Source organism: Thermobia domestica, chromosome 1 (assembly GCF_964235325.1).
Source record: "Thermobia domestica chromosome 1, izTheDome1.hap1.1, whole genome shotgun sequence".
Classification (NCBI taxonomy): Eukaryota; Metazoa; Arthropoda; class Insecta; order Zygentoma; family Lepismatidae; genus Thermobia; species Thermobia domestica.
In genome coordinates, this window is record NC_137454.1 from 31,941,155 (window position 1) to 31,963,185 (window position 22,031).

At 38.8% G+C, this 22,031-nt stretch overlaps 1 protein-coding gene across 2 annotated transcripts in view; it reads left to right on the forward strand.

The window, feature by feature from the left end:
• Positions 1 to 22,031, forward strand: part of mi (cyclin E-interacting protein minus) — a 77,210-nt gene that overhangs the window by 30,205 nt on the left and 24,974 nt on the right. For both annotated transcript variants that reach the window (XM_081756497.1, XM_081756505.1), the window contains exons 2-3: positions 5,265 to 5,330; positions 16,310 to 16,432. In XM_081756497.1, the coding sequence (XP_081612623.1) occupies positions 5,319 to 5,330; positions 16,310 to 16,432 (135 nt within the window). In that variant the 5' untranslated portion in view covers positions 5,265 to 5,318. The remainder of the gene's footprint in view (positions 1 to 5,264; positions 5,331 to 16,309; positions 16,433 to 22,031) is intronic.

Sequence of the window (22,031 nt, forward strand, 5' to 3'; positions counted from 1 at the left end):
CGACGAGTTCCTTTTCCTCTTTTAGCTCGAATGCAAAACTTCAGGCTGTCTGACTTGTAGACGTCAAATACGATGTCTATTCTGCTTAAACCAGGTTTCTGAAACTGTTTTGCAATGTACTTGATAATTTTTTTGTGAATAATCATGGAAGGTATCAGTTTTCTCTGGCGTAATCATGTGCACAACAGCTGTACCATCAAGGATCATCATATCAACATCTGGACCATCAGGATCATCACACGCACTAAAGACACTATCATCTTCTGTTGCAAGCAAGGTCTCTAAACATTTCATCAAGTCAGACTTCCCCTTACAGTTTAACGATCCATCATCTGAAAGCGACGGAGGATATACGTGGTTTTCATGGCAGAAAAAATCATCAATATCGCCCTGCCGAATCTGACAAGCAATATACAATTTTAAGAATACACTTCGATCCCGTTTCAAAGTTTTCATTGTTGTGGAGGTATTGGATTTATTTGATTTCTTATGCTTGCAGTTGAAGAGTTGGAATTTGTTTCGGGTCATAGGGGCATCAACTGGCTTTTCACAGTCAATCAGTCTTTCCGTGAAAACTTCTCACTCAATTCTTTTCCATTCTTTTTTATTGACTTTAAGGAATTAACAACTTCCTTCTCCATAATCTCCCTTGTGTTGAGGATCAACAAATCGCCACTTTTATCTGTAAATGGGTTTCCCATTTCCTTGATTGCAATAATCAAGTTACAAACTCTATCTAAAAACTTGGTTTGTTTCCGTGGCCTGTTTTCATGATGAGACCATTCGTCACATTCAGGGTGTTTTATTTGGGTTTTGAATTCCTCAACAATGCGTGCGACTTCCGGCCCACAAACCATCCACCGAAGCAGAGCATCGGTATTTTCAGTCAGGCCTATTGCTCCTCCAGTATCTTTGACTATCGCATTGTTCTGCTCGTGAGCTTCATCAAGAGGCATATTAGAAAACTGGCGACCAGTTTTATTGGCAGTAAATTTTCCTTTTTGAAATTCTTGATATACTTCAGGATGCTTTCTCTCCAATAGCATCATGTCTCGAAGATGAACAGCAACATATCTTGCGTAGTTGTGATGATCTAGAGCATGGAAAAGCCACTGGAGTTTAAATAATGTTCCGACATACTTTTCAAAATTTCCTTCATGTATTGCTTTATCCCATGCAAAAATTTCCAGTTCTGTTTGGAGAATGAGGTTCCAAAAATGGAACTGAGGGTGTCTTTCCTGCTGAGATATACACCATTCTTCTTCAGAGATAATTGCAGTCTGATCTTTTCCTTCACAAAATTCCTTGTATGCTTCCCTCCGAAGCTTCTACAATGCGCATGTTGTTACATGATGTGCCTGCAAGGTCTTCTTTATGTGGACAACATTCAAAAATGAGTTCGCTGTTCCTGAGGATGTAATTTTGGCTTCCTCCAGAGCGTAAGTCCACCCACTGCCGTCTAACAAATTTCCTATGCACTTTAGTAGTGCTAACTTGATGTGCAATCCACCAAGAACAATAACAAAATGATCCTCTCTGTAACTATTAGGCCAAGTCCATTGTATTTCCTTCATAATTTTGAACAATGGTTGATCACACGTAATTGCTGGCGTTTGTCCAGGATTAGTAATGTCAGTTTCTTTTCTAATTACATCCATGGAATGTCGTAACATAGCAACTGACTTAGAATCGTCTTGAAACAGAGGAAGAAGTGCAGTTCTAGTAGATGATATTGGATTTCCTGTTTCCTTCTGACTATGAAACGCAGACCAGCTTGCATTGGTGTTTGTTTCTTCATTTGTTCCCTTTTTGTCAACAAGCTCTGAAACATGCTTGCACCAGGAATATTCATTTTCAACATTTTCATCTGCTGGTTGTTTTGATGAACGATCAAAAGTTTTGATTTTCGGGGGAGAACTTATTAGTTTAGTGATCGAAATGGGAGGGACAGCTGAATAGCTTGTTGGCAGTTTCATGACTTTCTTGCTGGACTTGATCGTGAAGTTGATTGTTTGATTTAAACCAGTGTTAGTCTTTTCAGATTGCTGAAAAAGAGAAATTCCAGTACCATGAAATGAACCTTCTGAGCTTGTTGCACTGGGATTATGGTCTATATTGTCAACTGCTGAAGTTGTAAAGATACCAATCTTCAAATTTGGAGGGACTACAGCTCCAATGTTGCAAAAATGGATAATGGCGGAGTTACCTAAATCTGCTGATAAACTTAGCACTCGATCATATGACACTGATATTCCCAAGTTAAACAAAACATCAATTAAATCCTTCGAACGCATTTTTGAGTGGATATAACTACCTAAAAATAATGGAACTGGTGTCTCTTGAGCTCGAGAATGTCTGCTTCCTATAGATGTACGACGCCGGTCTTTGCAAGTGTGGTAACTAATCAACTCTGCTAAAGTAAGACTTGACTGTGATGCGTTGGCTGCCTCTTCACTTTGAATTCTGGGTTCGTGCATGACCATGGACAGGAAACTCACCAAGGTAGGAGGAACTGACCTCTCTTGACATCCTTCTGAAAATGATCCATCAAATGGCGGCTGTTTATGATTGAGAATATCTCTGCGCAATATTCTCGCAGCACGAGCTAGGATAACCGCTTCTGACTCATTGTCTAGAATACATGTTTGCCTCAGAGAACGTCTCACTTCTCTGTTGTTAACGATAAGAACATCTCTACCTTCTGGGTACGCCTCAAGTTCAGGAAAGTTAGCTAACTAGTCAGGTTTAGTCTAGTTGAATGCACATTAGATGCTTCTCCCCCAAGCTGCTTAATTCTTGTGCAATACATTCTCTTTAACTCGCTTAGTTTAAAAACTGGCGCCTCTTCTTCATTTTCAAGGCAGAATTCAATAAAAGACATAAGCTCCGCAAAAGAACTTTTGAGTATTAATTTCTGTGAATCGTTTTTCTGTGTCGGACCATGTAGTTTTGCATTTAAGCTCGTGAGACACTTCGCGTGATACACAGCATCTCTAGCGATCATGTCACCCTCACTCAATTTTGCTATGAGAGATTCACCTTGCAAATTCACAGCGCACTGCCGCACTCGGCTATCAACTTTAAAGGTCGTAACAAGTGACAGGGGTTTGTCTTGGAGCAGGGGATCTTTGTTATCACAGAAAAAACACGCCTTTTCAGATTTGTCCTGTGAGATTGCACCTCTTCCTCGTGTATAACGACTTGTAGAAGGTTCGTTCTGTTCAATTTCTGGTTGTTCCGAACTATTGCTTTCTGAAGAACACACCACCTTCCTTTTCTTCGCCCAACGTTGAGTAGCTCGATCGACTTCTTTTTTATTGTAACGTAAGTTACACTTCCGGTGGAACTTTGCTTTGTTCTTTAAAAGAGTTGTTCTAATACCACTTCCGTCGTTCAGTCGTTCAAGTGAACCTATCTCCTCAGGAAGACCCTGAACCGCTTGTAACGACAAGAGATTCTTCTCAATTGTCCCATATCCAGAAGCTGCATTCCGGGATTCCTAGTCCGCTGGACAAGTGAGCTTGTCAACTTTGGTTTTTTGACAAAAAATACATTTTTCCCAATCTGTACTAGTAGTTTTGGGAGGTGGAGGGCTACCACCTTCAACTAACTTGAATGTTCTTTTCATTTTATTTTTCTTTTTTGGACTTTCGTTTGATCTACGAAATGTTTTGATCCTAGGCGAAGACCTTTAGAGTAGATTTCACCAGTTCAGAAGTGCATAATATTCGCTTCTGTTGCTTGTATCTCTAGACCTGAAAGATATAAAAAGGAAAGAGAAAAGAGTTATGACCTGCAAGTTAAGTATTGTACAAATATAACAAAATTAAACAAACGAAAACTTGTTTACATGATTTCAAAAACAAAATGCTGTAGGATATATAGAAATTAACGCACTCAACAAAGAACTTGAGTGCTGATTCTAACTACAGTTTGGTGGATTAAACAAAATTGTTCATTTTATATCTAAAAGAATGAAACTGGATAGTGGTAACTTTGAAATTGTAAGAGTTCGTTATAACTGAGCACCTTATATTTCCTTAACATGCTTATTTTGAGTAACGATTTATGAGGAAACGGTAGTTCAAATTATAGCTTAACATATATCAAAGGAAAGATAATGAAATTATCATTTTCTTTTATTCAGAGATAAGAAGTGATTTTCTGCACCATATAAAAGTTATAGAATGAAGAAGTCAAATTTCATCGAAAAATCTATATATTTTTAAAAATTGTGCTGAAACCTTAAAGTTTACGGAAATCTTTGTTATAGTAAAAAAGTTTTGCCTTAAAAAGAGCTTTAAAATAAAAAAAGAAAAATTAAGATCGGACTATTCGTTCAAAAGTTATAGGCTAAAAACCAATTTTGGCCGCCATTTTCCAATATGGCGGCTCAAAGGGTAATCCGACGATGCCTACAACGCTCAAAATTATTAATTCTATATAAATAACACGTACAGCAAGTTTCATGCTTTTACATATAAAATGCACAATTTTGACTTAATCCTACGGACTAGTATAAAATGTTCTTACTCATTTGTAACACTGCTAGCATCCCTGCAATGTGTATAATGAAATCTACTGTGAATTTTATTCTTTCTTTGAAAAGAAGTCAATTACAGCACGTCAGCAAAACGAATCATCAGTCAGACATTTTGAAATAACTGCCGGCGCTCATACGATCGAAGCTGTCCCACGACGCTACTGTGTGCGCAAGGAAAGGTGGCTTCTGACAGTTAGGTAGAGCACGTGGAGTACTGGAGGTCCTGTTGTCAGAGGCTCCACAACAGAGACAGCAGCTCTGGCGACAAACATAAGACGTTTAACAAGTCGTCTCACCTACCGGCAACAGCGTGGTCAGTGACCTTCGTTGCCTAGCAACAGCGTGAAATAATACTGCTGTGATTGGCGAACAATCCTCCCTCTCGTTTTGTTTACAACATGTGCAGCTATCTGTCAGAGGCCACCTTTCAGTAACTTGATAATCATGTTCAGTGAAGACTAGATGGCGTTGATTTATTTCGTTTCGTATATTGAAGGACTCTGATTTTATTTTCGTGTTGTTCATCACTTTGCTTTTCGTAATAATAAGTATAACAATAATTATATGGATTAAAGTCACTTTATTTATTAAGAAAACGAGCTTTTTTTAACTTGATAAATTATTTTTCTAGAGAAGGCGATTTTATATAAATTATTATTATAATTTATTTGTATATGTACATTTTTATAATATTTATAATTGGTTTGTTTCTGTATTCTAGAGTATTGTCTTACATTCAAATTCGGGAAATGACCAGGAAACGTAATAATCTGCTATGGAATATCAGGTTAGTTTTCATTCTGTTTCTTGTGTAGTTAATTATTTATTTATTATACCATTATTTGATTTATTCCATTGCATTACTAGCTATTCCTTTATTTTTGAATTTCAGATTGATTGTATTCTTAGATGTAATATATTTATAGGTTTGAGCATGGCTTAAACTAGTGGTTTCCAAGTGTTTTGACGATACTTTACTGAACGCTTACGACATTGTACACATTTGTTTGATTTTTAATTAGCCCCTTGCTTTCCAGTGATATCCATGGGAATCTTGTGAAAATGTGTCTTTTATTTAGGGTCGTATTTAATCCTGGAGATGGTGATGATTTCTTTTAGTGAGTGTAAGGCATAAGGTCTGCACGGGCCGCAATTTTTACCCGGGCCAGGCCCGGCCCGAGCTCGTGTGATAATCAAATGAGCCCGAATTACAGTAACTTTATAATTTACACAAAATTGTATTTTTATTTTACAACAACTAGAAGTTTAATTTTGCAGTTGTGCTTTAAAAGTTCTCCAGAAAGAATGGTGCAAACGTCCAATAAATATCGTTGTACACAACATTTACAAAGTTAGGCCCGAGCCCGAAGTAATATATGCTATGTAGGCCCGAGTACGGCCCGCGGGCTGGGCCCAAGCCCGTGAAGACTTCTAGCAAGGCACGATTTAGTTCTACTATTTCTCCTTAGGTGACAGCACCTTACTGACAGAAAAGAAAAAAAGTTTTGTCAGTAGATGGCAGGCCTAAAGGAGCCATGTGTTTGTTTGGACGATAAACAATTGGCAACTTCGATATCGGGAAAAAGAAAAAAAAACATATTTGTGTTTATTCGTTAATCTCCGGTCAGCGTTGCAAATCTGACGCAGCATAAAATCCCTTCAAAATATCAAAATTTCCCTTTTCAGTCCAAATGTTCAACAATGCAAAAAATTTTGTACCCGCATGCGCAAGCCATCACCGTGAGATTGGCACGAGACAAGCAACAATATCGTGCTACCCACGCAGTAGAGCAGTATGGTCGAACGTAATCTGATGCCGCCGAAACTGAACAAATCCGTGGAGAGGTTCATTGTGGCTCTTCCCGTTGCTAAGTTCACGGTGTGTCTCATCGTAGAAATGTGTCAAGTGCGTAATTTTAGTGTAGGTCGTGCCACTGTGAATCGTTCATACGGAAATATGCGGCACAGTGTCACATACATCGACTAAGCAGCTAGAAATCGGCCTCCCGTGAAAAGGACCTCACCGCTATTCGGCGTATGGCAACTTCTGAAAATCTCCATACACAGTATAAGGCCAGCAAATGCCGCACATTGCAGACAACAACCAACCGCGCCATTCACAGGGATTTACGTCTCACGGTCGCTCGCAAGAGCAGTAGACACACCCTCTGAAACTGTACCATGTGGCAGAGCAAAAAGAAACTGCAGAGAACTGTATGGATGTTATCTCGCCGGTGATCGATGTTACCCTTAAAGAGGTATAGATTTACCTCACAGACTGTGGTAAAGTTCGTACCATTACTTACCTGTTGACGCCAGGGGCTAAAACACGTTCTTCTGCTAGTGCGCAGTTTCCCAAAAGGGTTCGTGATTGTGGCTGGTTTCTTGTACAGGGACAAATCGCTTCTCCGAAAGGTTGAGCGAAACGTCAAAATCAATGCTGCATACTACCAGACTCATGTTCTGACTGAAATATACCAGCATTGTATGAACAAGACGTGAATCAGGTTGAACTGCAGCAAGACAAGGCATCTAATTACACGACGAAAACATCGCTGAAATTCTGTCACCATATGGAACAGGGAACTGGAATTTCGTCAGGTCCCTTCTCTGATATCACTGTCAAGAGTCCAGGTGCCAGCCCAATGGACTATTGTGTTTTCGGAGTCCTCAAGCGGCGCCTGTCCCAGCGTCGAGTCCTCACCGTCTCCGGCCTTAGATCCTGTAAAGAGGAGTGGGATGTAATACTCATGGTCCAGTTACAACGCAGTCCCCTGCAATATAAACTCCAATGCCGGGCAATAATTAGTAGAGGTAGCCTATAGATCAAACACAATAAGTAGTGGTAATACAGAATTTCCTATGTAAGTGGCATATTCAAATTCGGCTCAATATAGAGCAGAAGTAATAAGGGAACAGGAAATGAGAGCCGTGTGGAATGCACATATTCTCCTTTATTCCTGACGTTCTATAAAAATATAACTTATTTTCACTCCATTTCTTAAGATCAGTTTTGGAAACGTTGAAAAGTATAAGTAAGTATATTCACATCCAAGTATATTCAAGATATGTTTCCTTTCAGAGTATAAGAAAACTAGGCATGTCTGTTAAGGTTGGTTTAAAGGGACAAGTTTTGCCGATAAATGTCACTAGTCTTCGTATCTCTCGCATGTATTTATTACGTTACACAATAACTAACGACTTCTCACAAATTTCAACCTAGAGACTTCAAATATTTAGAGAAGGAATTTCATAACCTATCGAAGACAACAATCCGTGCCAATTTTTTATTTAGGAATTTCGTCATTGTTGAAACAGTTCATTGTTAAAGGTTTGAATATCCATTTCAACAATGCAGAAGATTCTAAATAAAAAAAAATCGACACGGATTGTTTCCTTCGATAGGTTATGAAGTTCCTTCTCAAAAAATTTGAAGTCTCTAAGTTGAAATTTGTAAGAGACATTGTGAATTTTCGTGAAACGTAAAAAATACATGCGAGAGATACGAAGCCTGTAGTGACATCTACAGCCAAAACTTGTCCCTTTTAACCAACATTAATAAACAACAAATTGAAAAAAAAAAAAAGACAAGCCAAATGACATATATATCTTTAATAACAATAATGTATGTTTTTCTGTCTGTCATCAGCCTTTCGCATAGAAAGGAGTGACCTAGAGCCACCAAATTTTGTAACCAAATAAATCTTCACCTGATCTGATTGCATACGGAGCTGTTTTTCCTCATTTCGGCACAGGGAGGAAGAAGAATTACGGTGTGGTTGAAATTTATGCATTAACGAAGATTATAAGTTACCGGGACGCCGAATACACAAGTCGACAAAAAAAATTGAAGAATTTCTCTCTGACATAATTTTTGGTGTTTCAAACTAAATTCGGTACTGCTGAATCCGTATATGATGATCATAAAAATTCTATCATCCACCGTTTTGCAAAGATCAGAGCTGTTCAGCCACATTTAATTAGTTTTATTATTATTATTATTATTAATAATAATAATAATAATAATAATTCACTATGTTATCGTATACGGAGAAATGATTTCAGCTGAAAACGTTAGACGCGGCCTTAAGTGAAAAAAATGTTAGATCACCGTGGAAAGCTGTCTGAATTGTTCTAATGCATCTAAACAGAATAAAGTTTATAGGAGTAACAGAAAACTGAAGAAATGAAATATTGTTTCACCAAATTTAGTATCCTCATACATTTTTCTTTACCTAGTTTAATAATAATAATAAACTACGTTCTCGTAGTAATGAAGGAATTATTATGGATGCTGGTGATTTCCTGAAACGTAGAGCTTCTTTTTATATTTCCACATCGTAGAAATCACTCGCCTGTGACCGAAGCCAATAGTCAACCATTGTTTTCACTTCTTCATTGGTGTCAAACTGCCGACCAGTGAGAAACTGCTTCTGGTAGGGGAACAGATGATATTCACTCGACGCAAGGTCCAGGCTGTATGGTGGGTAAAAGATCTGATAAACTCTTGAGTTTGAGCAATTAGAATGAGGCGTGCATTGTCATGCAGCAACAAAACATCTCGGCGCTTATTCTGTATATCACGTCGAAGCTTTTTCATGGTAGCACAGTACGCAGCTGAGTTGATTTTTGTTGCTCGTGGCATAAACTCGACTACAGGATACCATGGCGATCCCAGAATACAGTAGCCATAATCTTGCGTGTAGATATTGTCTGTTGGCTTTATTTTGACTGGAGATGTGTGTCGCAATTCTATTGATTTCCGCTTCCATGGTGCAGTCATATGGAAAAGCCAGATTTCGTCCTTTTTGACAATGTGGAACAATTGATCTCTTTTTTTCCCTTTGTATCAGGTCGAAAAGATCAAAGTACAAACCAGTCAAGTATTTTTGTTTTCCTCACTGAGCAGTCTGGGAACCCATCGCGCACACAGTTTTCGCAACTTCAAGGTTTCAGAAACGATTTTGTACAGGACCGATCATGCATCGTGTGGAACTTCTAGTGACAACGTGGAAATCTGAATTGACGGTTTTCATGGATTTTTACGTTATCTGCACGCACCAATTCGTCTGTGATTACAAAAGGTTGATCCGATGGCGGTTCATCATGAACATTCGTCCCGCTTGTCCTTGAACGATCGCACCCATTGACGCACCTTAGACCTAACTGTCACTCACTGCATTTGGGCCGTACACTTCATATATCTGGCGATGAATTTTCACGGCTGACACATTCCTTGCTGTCAAAAATCGAATCACGGACCTTGTCTCACATTTGACGGGATGCCCAATTTGACAAAGCATTTCAGCTGCCCACACTGAACCATTCACACTGACGCTGCGACTGCAACTGGTGTCGCCTCATACCCAAGACATGCTAGGATACAGCGCACCAGCGTATTTCAACAGAAACAACAAACGTAACTGCACTGAAAACAATGAAATCTTTCAGTTTAACGTCCCAGGTTATGTTCTTTTGACTAAGGCGATGATTAAGGCAATGGAATAATGGAAGAATTGGAAAATCGTAGTTTTCATAAATAACAATCTGAATTGGCAACACTGCTGATGTTCCTGTGCATCAAAAGATGTGTTAAGGACCTGTCTACATTATGGAATTCGTGAAAACAGCTAAAAACGAACTTTGAAATTACCATGATAAAACTTTTACTTATATGCACCCGGCAACACTGCTATTCATTTCTATGGGACTACTTAAAGCAAGAGGTATACAAGAACAATCCTCGAACTATACAAGACCTGAAAAGAACATTCGCAGTGCCATTGATAAGATTAACACTTGAACTCTTCGTAAAGTTGCTGCAAGATTCGGTGAAACGTGTGAATCTATGTTTGAATCGAAACAGGAGGCACTTCCAGCATCTGCTGTAGAGCTGATAACTGTTCGTCATAATAGCAGTGTTACCGGGTGCATGCAAGGAAAAGTTTTATCATGATAATTTCAAAGTTCGTTTTTCGTTGTTTTCAGGAATTGGATAATGTAGACAGATCCTAACACACCTTTCGACGCACTGAAACATCAGCATTGTTGCCAATTCAGATTGTTAATTTATGAAAACTACGATTTTCCTAGTTCCCCCTTACAGAGGCCTAATCCGATTGCTTATCGGTGGAAATGAAAAATTATTTTTTCTGCTCCGTATTTTCCAAGCTATTTTAACTAATCAAACTGAAAATTAACGATAGAACATCCATACGTATGAGTTATGAGTCAATTTACATGTTTTGCAAAAGAATTCATTTACACCTTCGGTTACATCTGGTAACACTGTGTGTGGTCCTAGTGTACTTCAATCGTTGCTTCCTAGTTTAAAAATATATGAATGAACAAGGCTTCATTTTGGTATAACCATTATTTGGGTATCGCTTCAGGTTCAAACGTTCTACTATCCCAAACTCCAGATTGCATTGTATATTGGACACCCTGTATTACGGCAGCCATTTTACCTTACCACTACTCCCACGTACGTAACTCCACTCAGTCGATTCTGTGTGTGTTGCAGGCACAAAATACCAGGGCATGCTTCTGCTTATACTCAACTTCACCAGTGTTACGAAATCCGCTTTAAAAAAAAAATACGGCTTTTTTTTTTTTTTTTTTTCGACATGCACCTCGTGTGCATTTCCTTTGACACCTTTCCTTAATCCCGAGTGCTTAGAACTGAGATCACTGAAGACTGACCGATGAATTTAGCCCCTTAATGTGATAAGGGGCTAAATTCGATTCCGATTAAAACCTTCACCTCTCCGATTAAAACATACGATCCAAGATATCTTTTGTAAAAATATTAATTTTTATGGAATAAGACATATGAGGCGCCGAGTATCAAACGCCGTCAAATCCATTGAAATTGAGTTAAATATCGTTTGTTGTATGTTTTATCTAAAGAAATTCCATGGAAACATTATTTTGTTTAAAAGCTTAGTATATCATACTAAGAAACTAGTTCAAATATGGGACTTCGTACGTGTATATGTGGAGATTCAATGCACGATTTGCAAAATTACTCGAAATTAAGCTAAATGAATGTGGCAGATTTTGATGCTAGGTGCCTCATCCCCACAGCAGAACATGCCGCGATCTGCGATGTGATCGCAGAAAATTTCCCGCGCCTCTGCAGAAAAATTGCCAGAGGGGAAAAAACTAGCCAACAGAAAAATATGAAAACATGCCTGCTATTTGTAGATGTCTTAAATGCACGGACCACTCGCATAAATATATAGTTTGAACTGGTTTTTATGTCGCGCAAAGCGGATTTTTTTTTTTTAACAATCCAAGTATTTCATCTGCAAAAAAAAACTTTGCAGACTTCCTGCAGAAAGTTTTGACTTACAAAAGCTCATCGCAGAAAGAAAAAAGAAAGTTCTGCCATTGGGCGCCTCATATACTATTTAGGCTTTATTCCTGCTATTTGGATTTAAATTAATCCCGAACGACAAAATGAAACTTCCCCTCCGTACACACACACAGGCACACTTTCGTATTTAAAAAGATGTTTTGTGGTAACTTTGGTAAATATTATTCGATTTTAACACAATATGATATATATTTATTGAAGTTTTCACATAATCATCACTCTTTTTAGTTTAACGTCCCACGACTAAGCACCGCAGCTAAGGAAGACTAATGATGAGATGAATGATAATGGTAGAATGACGAAAGTGGGAGGAAACAGGAGAACCCCGAGAAAACTCGCTCACACAGTATATCTCCACACAAAGTTTACGGGGCGCGGGCTGGGATAGAATCAGGAACCCCATACTTCTGCAAATACGCTCTACCAATGAACCACCACGGCCCAGTCACCAGTTACAGCTGAAGTCAATTAAATACGAGGACTCACTCTCCCTACCTCGAAGATTTAAATATAAAATTATAACTTTCGTAAGAAATACGATTTTGTCCAATCTAAAATTTTTTGTGAATTTCCAGTCGTCTGAATTGTTTGCAATTGAAATGAAGCAATAATGGTGAAGCACGTTCTTCCCAGATTTATTTAACTTAGTTTCCAAGTATTTATTAAAAAACACTCCGATTTTAGTAGAACATTGTGTTTTTGAGGATACTTACTTCTATATATATTACGATCGGTCGCTTCAGCAATGTTCGGCATCACTAGTTCAGAATAAAATGCTAAGGAGTATACTTGATCGGATCCAATGTTGTTAGATATTTAGAATTTTTTCCTTCTCTGTGATTACCCGGGTTGATTGGTTTAAACCAGCTGTTTTTTTTTTTTTTTTTTTTTTTTAAAGTTTTGAACCAAAAAGAATAAAAAAAACTAAAAATGCTTTAAATCGTGTGAACTTCATGGTGACGTTTCCACATATCAAACCATCTGCATTAGTTTTATCTCCTTTTCACCTTTTAATCAAGTTGTCCCATGTTCAGTTCTCGGTCGAACCATAACCCTTCTTTCATGTGTAAACCAATCAATTAGCGGTTTGGATGTCACTTTAAAGCGAAAGTCTTCTTTATAACCTCGGTATTACATAAAGACGTTAAGCCTAAACATACGAAACGAAGCAAAAATTGTATGTTTTTGCTTGCCTGAATGCTTGTTGCTTTAAAAGAAGCAAAGGTTGCCTAAATGTATTGATAGACATTGACAAAATTTATCGAGTGCCTACGTAGCTGCCAACATTATCTTGGGTTGGACTTCGTTTTAATTTTATTGAATGATATCTAAATACTAAATTTGGAATTTAATACCTCAGTTTTAGCGTACTGATTATGATACGTTGACCTTAGATTTTACATGCAAAGCAATAACAGGATTTGCTTTGCATTTAAAGTAATAACAGGATTTTCCCAATGGCTAACGCGGGAGTTTCCCGATTTATATGTAATTCTGTATAATGGTTTCACTTGTGCAACTGTTTATCTTTTTGTCCTGAAATGACTCTTGACAATTATATTAACAAGTATGTAAAGATCAGTACAACGTATTTTTATCAGGAGTCCTTCGTGAGTGAGTCGGCAGACTCATTGCATTTGTGGCCAATTAGTCCCGAATTCGAGTCCAAATGGAGGACAATTTCTCTGGGATGTAAGCCGGGAAGCTGTTTGGATACCCTTCCAACATAACCCAGTCATTGCATAATAACAGCAAGGCGAAACAAACTTATTTCTGTCCATATGTAATATAAATACATAGAGCAAATTATTGAAACAAAAAAAAAAATGGTTTAAACAAGAAAAAACAGGTTTAAACCAAAAAAAATCAGGTTTTTTGTTGTTTTTTTCAATAAAAACCATGATTTTTTTATTACGACATTGCCGAAAATAGCAACAAAAGATATTTGAGGTTAATTTCCGCATATGGGTGCCCCGAAATAAATTTTAAAAAAAATAAATAAATAAAAAACGAAAAAGAAAAGTAATACGGGAAATAAACAGAATCAGACGAAACATCAGCATCAGAATAAGAAAAAAGTGAAAGCATTTAGAATCTCCCCCAACTCGTTTTATGGCTCCAGAACCAAATACCTTGTTTTTGTCTAAATTGTGATAAAGGTAGAAAACAACGAGCCGTGCTCCTAACCCCCTTCGCTGTCTGAGCTATATTTTGTGAAATAAGTAACACTGGAGATCTTATTTGTGCAAGATTGGGAGAGAAACTAAAAGATACCCAAAGTGAATGATCATCATTGAAGAAAGAACAAATAAGTAATACGGCAATACAACGTAGAAAAGAGGCTCACGTGCCGCCATCTGCGGCAGTTTGGCCAATATTTGAAATGATTTTCTATGTATTGAAGTAAATAATGTTAATATATACGAGGATTTGCGAATATCTGCTATAGCACGGCCAACAAGAGATGGTCTCTGACGTTTCTTACCACATGCGGTGGGACATTGCAGCCCCTACTTTGATACCAGTGTTACCAACCACGATCACTCTGTCTTATATCATTAATTAAATTGCCACTACAGTTGCACCGAAAAAAAAAAAAACTTTGACACGCGAGTAATGGCAATGTCACTGCGAGCTGTCAGAGACGTTCTCTTACTGGACGCACTATAGTATGGGTTTACAATTTTACTTATCTATTAAGCGTCCAGGTCTTATGTGATATTCCTTCATATGTTGAAATTTTTACCTTTGTGTTTTCCGTTTTGTTATTTGCATGATATTCTACAACTTCTTCTGTTGTTAAGCCTTTATGTGAATCATCGTGATCCGACTTTCCTGTATGTAATCGTAATCCTTTCGTATAATGCGTAGCCGAGAATTAATGACAGTCTGCTGAAAAATGAGTCGAGGACAGATAATTTTCTATTTCGGTTTTGGTAACATTATGATATAATACTTCTATTTGCTGGAGCGAATCATAGTGGCTACTACCAGTGTGGGGACTCGACCACAAGACCAGGACTTTGGGATCTTTGCTGGGGTAACACAAGTAACTTTGAAACATCCATCCAATACCATGGGAATGGCAGAAGTATACGTGTTTCCGGAAGCAGTATATTTACATTCGATATTTTTTTCGTCCTATTCAGCAGCTAGATCATAATGTCGGAACCTCTTGATTAACTTCTACTTAGTTTTACAGATACAGTATACTGTGGCCAACTTAACAAAATTCGCTGCGTTATCATACGAGGTGTGTCCGTAAAGTAAAGTTTCCAAGACGCTGAAGCCGTGAGATCTGGCAACACTGGCGTGTACTTTGGCTCCTCTTTTAACATCATTTCACAGAGCCCGTTGCGACGCTCAATTAGGAATGGGCAGCCATTCGCGTTGGAGCTTCCTCTCGCATCTCCCGCCAGGTGCGAGTTGCGTGCAGGGATCCGTTTTTTGAGTGCCAAGGGCACTACCCCGATTGACATTCATCATCTTTTAAGTGAAGTGTATGGATCCCCGTGTATAGACGTCAGAAACGTGCGAAAGTGGGTGTGAGAGTTTAGGATTGGACATACAGACATCCATGATGAACAGTGTTCTGGTCGGCCTTCGGTTACGGCCGAAACAATTGCAAAAGTGGAGCAAGCAATGCTTGAAGATCGACATGTGACAGTGCGCGAGCTGTGAGAATGGATCCCTGAAGTCAGTAAGAGTACGATTCACATGATTTTGACCGAACATTTGCATTATCACAAGGTGTGTGCGAGGGGGTCCCCAAAATGCTCACCGAAGGCCAATGCCGAATGCTAAACGGCAACGTGTTGAAGCGGCCCGCGGATTCTGGAGCGCTGTGCAGAACAGGAGGAGGAATTTTTGGAGTTAATTGTCGCGGTGACAAAACCTGGGAGAACTACACGACACCTGAAACTAAAGAAAAGTTTAAAGCCGCGAAACTTTAAACAAACAGCGTCTGACGGCAAAGTGATGGCCAGTGTGTTCTGGACAGAATAGGGGTAGTGTTGTGCGAGTTTATGCTTACCAGCACAACAATAAACGCTGATCGCTACTGTGAAACTTTAAACACTGCTTCGTACCATTCAAAATATGGATACGCCTCGTAATTTCAGGTGGGCCTTAGTGGTTGGCCCTTGGTTCGAATCCTGACCGTTTGAATTTCTAGTTGACAGCACCATATTTGTGGAGTTCCCTATTCCTTCCGTTTTTTTAATTCAACGATTATTCTCATCTTCATCATCATCATTCACTTCAATTTCTGTCTCCTTAGAATATAGGTCGTAAAACTAGAATTTCTGATTTTATATGTATAGCGAACCTTTAAATGACTACGATCTCCTAAATTATTCGTTTTGATAATTCTGCCTTGTTACCATTAGGACGAGGCTTTCCTTGGCTTTACTCAACTGGAGGCTGAAAACGCATTTAAAAAAGTACGGAGAATAGAAGGTGTGATATTGAAATGTCAGGTGGAGTTGTATGAAGAGGAAAAGACTGGAATAGTAAGTACTAAAAATCTTTATAATATATTTGTATGTTTATGAGTAATTTCAACTTCATAATTGTCATTGTTTACATTTCTATACCAATCTTTACTGATTATAAAGGAAGAAATACGTTTATCCATCAGAAATTAGAAACTGAGTGCAGTGAACACAAGTTACTTGTAAAATGCTCAAGTGTTGCAGGCTTAAATGCTGATTAAACGGAATCTATTATTTCGATGTTGCATTGTTTTTCAAGGCAAATAGATGAATTACTTGAAGTACAGAGGTTCTTACAGGTTGAAGAAATGGTCAGTTTTTTCAATTATATATTTATTTAACTAATAATAATGCAGACTCATAGTCACTTGTAATGTAAATTGTTCGTAGTTCTTTGTCGACAAGTACAAGTTCGATGGTTTTTAATAACAACACAACACTGTCACATTATGATAAAGTCCTTTATTGTCAAATACATGAACAATTAAAACTGTTTCATATATGCATACACAACAAGAGTGAATTCGCTTTTTTTAGGTGCATAAATCAATATAACTTCCTAAATGAACCAAATCGATCAAAGATACACAGTGCGATTCAAATGACACCAAGTTTTAGATGTAATAATTGAAAAATGCGAATATTCACGGGTATTGTCATTGCGATATTTGTGAGGGAGTTTGGAAAATATTTGACATCACAGAACAGTAGCGTCAAGTTTAGGATACATTAAGAGTTGACAAGAGGTCAAAGATGAAGGATAGACAATCTTCAATGAGTTCTGTCCATGAATAGGGAGTTGCTTTGGTAGAAGCGTATTTTTGCAACAAAATCGTATTAATGTTGCTACGATATCTTCCAGCAGCCGTTCCCTGATATTCCCGTTCTTAGGAAGATAACGGTGTATGATCCAGTGAAACTTTTTCGGAGACCATGATTGCGCGTAGTGCAGCTGCTGGGCGGCGTATTGTAGGACCTTTTTTTCTGGACGCCACACACACACACACACACACACACACACATATATATATATATATATAGAGAGAGAGAGAGAGGGGGGGGGAGTGTGTGGGAGTGAGAGTACTTTATATCTGGGTAACTACTAGCCGGATCTAAGCGAAATTTGGTTGGCAAATATCCCATCATCTAAGTAATAAATCTTGTTGTATTTGATGGCCGAGCTTGACCAAGGAACACTGGGAAATTAAGTAGAGATATTTCGTAAGCTAACACGAAATTCTGAGATGTCCTCAACCATGATCGCATTTTTTGTAAACAGGCAGTTTTTGAGATATTGGTTTACAGAACGACAAAACAAAACTTTCACAATCAGAGTTGTAACTTTGTAAAGGTTTGTTACGACTATCGAAAATGAACTTAAACACAGGCATACGTTGCCCGAATCTCTTTCGATAACAGTTCAGGAAATCACGAAAATCAATCATAATATTTTTCCTTACAGAATGATCTTGATTTTGTCTTGAATCAATGCAGCTCATTATATTAGTTCTTGAATCAATGCAGCTTATTGTATTAGCTTTTTTGATGCATGGGACTAAGTAGAGATAACTTTTTTGACTCGAGAGTCCGAATTACAAATACCATCAGTTAACGTGAAACTGGTTCCGTGTTTGTGATGTTTCCGTGCTCAGAATCAGAAGATTCACTTTCTGATACCTAGAGTCTGGAGACGGAACATTCAAGTCACCAACAGTATTTGTGTCATAGAGCCTTTTGCGACGTCTGAACTTGTTTGAGTATCTGAATAAAATCCTTTCGTACAGGGCCAGTGATTGGAACAAGAGGTCTTCAAGCCTTCGGACTCGAGACAAAGTAACACATAAGATATTCCGAAAGGCATTTCTTTGTTACCACTGTGAAGAGATGTAAAGGTGTCATGTATTTACGAAACATTATGTATTATTTTTATTTCAAATTTTGGAGGTATTTCATATTGAATTGGACTTAGTGAAAAATATTACTTATTTGAAATCATGAACACTCTAAATTATCTGTCAAATCCATATTGAAGTCACATTTCAGGTTTTTTTTTTTTTTTTTTTTTTTTTTTTTTTTTTTTTTTTCAGTTCATTTACTTTACTGTCAAGGAAGTATTCCTGCTTTCTGTCATCTTATTCTTACGTGTTTATTTCTTGAATAATAAAATAACAGATTACTTCCTTATCTGCATCTTACCATTACCTCACTTGTGGTCAATCTATGTTGCTTGCACTTTTGAACGTAAACGCAAGAGATCACCGATCAATTAGCAAATGAGCTGATGGGCGTGGAACAAAACCATCAAAGGAGTTTTTCAAAAGAGTAGTCGAAGCTGGAGATTAGGATGAGAAATATGTAATAGCGCGGAACCACGAATTTGAATTGTCGGTCCGGGGAAGGGAGGAGGGGTACGATGGTACAGCCAAACCCCCAGTTGTTTCATGGACGCCGTACAGTGTGACATTTTGATGATCTAGGAAGACAAAATCCATTTTTCCTAGTGATTAATATGCATACAACTGCTTGTTATTCCAGTAATAGAATAACCATAGTTTATCACAACAATATTTGTTTCCAATTCTGTTATCTAATCTAGCCCATAGAAAAGGCCGAACTTGTCAGAACACCTGCTCAGTGGTTTAGTAGTGCGCGTTCGAAAATCTATGATGCGACTAGGCTTGCTCAGTGTGGATTACACAAGTCATGTAACATCAAATAGAAGGTGGGCATGTAGTGGTGGTTGTATTATGTCTGTTCTGAATTGTGATGTTTCGTTTCAAAACATTCTGTTCGTTCTGAAAAAGGGTACGGAAAACTGTAAGTATTAAACATACAATCATATTGAAATGTTAAATTGTATATAAGTTACTGAGCAGTAACTCAGACTTTTGAAAAATGAAAAGTTTATTGCACAAATTTGCGCAGTTGAAGGATTTTGATTCTTAATTACAATGTCGTTACCAATTCCCTATCACACTTTATTTGAGTTATGGGTACAGAATTTAAGTTCGATGAGATTTGGTGCCTTACTGACACATGTTAAGCGATCATTTGGCGGCTCCCCATTATCTGATGATTTATCGTTTATTAAGGCGACACTTGGGACTTGTAGTTACAAACTTGAAGTGAAGTGAAAGACAGCATCAAGACATCGCGAACGTTTTTTGCAAAATAATTCTTCTTGGCTTGAAGGAAGTCTTCAATTTCCTTACCTCATGACATCGCAGCCTAATACAACCCAAGATCATGTTGGAAGGCCACACAAGTCCTTCAGTGACTGCAGTAGAAAGCTAGAGAAACGTAAAGTAAAGAGTCTGATTTAAAAAACAAGCCATGTGAAACTGTCGTTGGCCATTGAACTAAAACTTAGACAAGAAGGAAAGAGGAATTATACTTCAGTTGTGAGTGAATTTTCAAGGAACTGGGATAAAGAAGTCTCGTCAGTTGGTCCTTCGAACCTAAAGGCACCTGAACTCTCTCCAGAACAGTCTGATGCTTTAATAGTCAACGCAGATCTCTCAACGCACCAATACAATATTATTCGCGATCAGGCCAAAATGTTGGACTAGGCTGTGCCCATCATGTCATAAAGTAAAATCTGCCAAAGAGAAATGTTATCTGTCAGGAATACTTGTTACAGACGTGTCTGCAGAAGTTCCCTTATAATCGATGTTAGAATACACTATCAACAGATTAGTAGATGTACAGGAAGAAGTTTTAGTGCATGCAAAGAAGATGTTCAAAAAGTGCCCAATTTCCTGTTTGCGTTGCACGCATACAATTTGGTGTGGGAAGAGGTCGTGGCCCAGGACATTCACCTATAAATAATGGTTGCCATAGCTCAGCGGAAACATGGCCGCAAATGAGTCAACAATACAATGGAAATGTCCATATGGCGCGCATGCTTTTGGCATACTTTTTGTACAGAGGCGGACTGGGCCGCCCGGATACCCGGAAATTTCCGGGTGGGCTCTGCCCTCTGAAAAATCACTCAAGATATTGCTCGATTAGTTATAACTCATTCATAGTAACCAGTGACGTAACTAACGGGACAGTAGTGCTAGCGAGGGGGTGGGCACTAGGAAAAGGGGATCCCTGCCCAACCCGTAGCCTTGTTTGTTGAAAAATCAATAAGACAATAAAAAAGTCTCAAAAATAAATGTTAAGCTATTAACTCGAAAATGTAATCTCCTCCATAATCTATGTATTCAATAATGTGATGTGCAATCGATAACATATACTACAGAATGCTGTTTCATCCTTATGGTAGCAATTTGCAGTCTCCACCAGAGGCGCTAGTTTCGCGTCAGCAACGTGACGCAAGCTGTACGGAGTAGCCAGACACTTGTGTTCAAGCTGTGCAGAGGAGAGACGTGTGTGAGCAGAATGCGGCCGAAAATTGACCCTTTTGGGGAGGGCTACATGATAGCACTTTCTGATATAGGCTACAGCTATAGCCGAATAAGAACACAGTGCAAGAAGAAAGATTTCACAGTGTCTGATAAGGGAATTCATGCTGCCATCCATCGCAATGCAAACCCAGAGCAAACTATTGCCATGCGTCGTCAAAGGGGACAAAAGAAGTAACCGGCTCCACAACGCAGTCAAGACGTCATTGCCAAAATTCGCCGGTTTGTGACCCAGGAGAATCCACCCTCCCAACGTGACATAGCGAGGCGTGTTGGACGGTCAACTGCAACTGTACGCCAATCATACGCGACAATTTGGGACGAAGTGCACACAAGCGGCAGGTCCATGTTCTGAAGCCAACGCACATCGCAGAACGGCGGGTGGCATGCTAAAGCCTGTATGAAGGTTACCTGGGAGGTGACAAATGACGTTATGTGATCACGTTAGATGAAGCATGGGTCTATTTGACAGGATCCCAGCAGATGCGTGCAATTTACTGCCGCCGCAGTGATGGAACCTATCATGCAAAGTGGGTTCGCTCCTGCAAGGAGAGTTTTCCAAAGGGATTTATGGTAGTGACGGGTTTCTGTGCAAAAGGAAAGCTTCCAATACACGGGGTGTCATCAAATGTCAAGGTAAATGCAGTATATTATATCGATCATGTACTGGAACCCATCTATCGCCAACATGCCCCGGCTTTGTATGGCAATGCCTCTGACAGAGTGTTAATCCACCAGGACAAGACCAGTAGCCATACTGCCAAACGAACGGTGGCCTACATGACACGAACGGAACAGGAGACAGGTGTAAAGGCTATCCATTTCGAGACATCCCCGTCAAGTCACCAGATGCATCCCTACGGACTTCTGTGTTTTCGGCCTCCTCAAACGGAACATCAATAAGCGTCGTCCGACCACACTTGGTGACCTTTGGAAAATGGGCGAAATTGGATCAGGCAGTGCTCAATAGAGGTCTCCTTCAGTGGAAACTACGATGTCGTGCAATCGTCCACCAATGGGGCTGTCACATCGAACATGTTCGCTGGTGCAAACGGGGTTTTACGCCTTAGGGCACTGGTCTGTACTTCACTACCATAAGGCTGAAGCAGCCTTCTGTATAAAGAGCATGAAGCTGATTCTCCTATGGTAAGGAAACCATGTTAGACATCGAGTTGATGGACGAAAGTGATAGCGATAAATGATGGTCC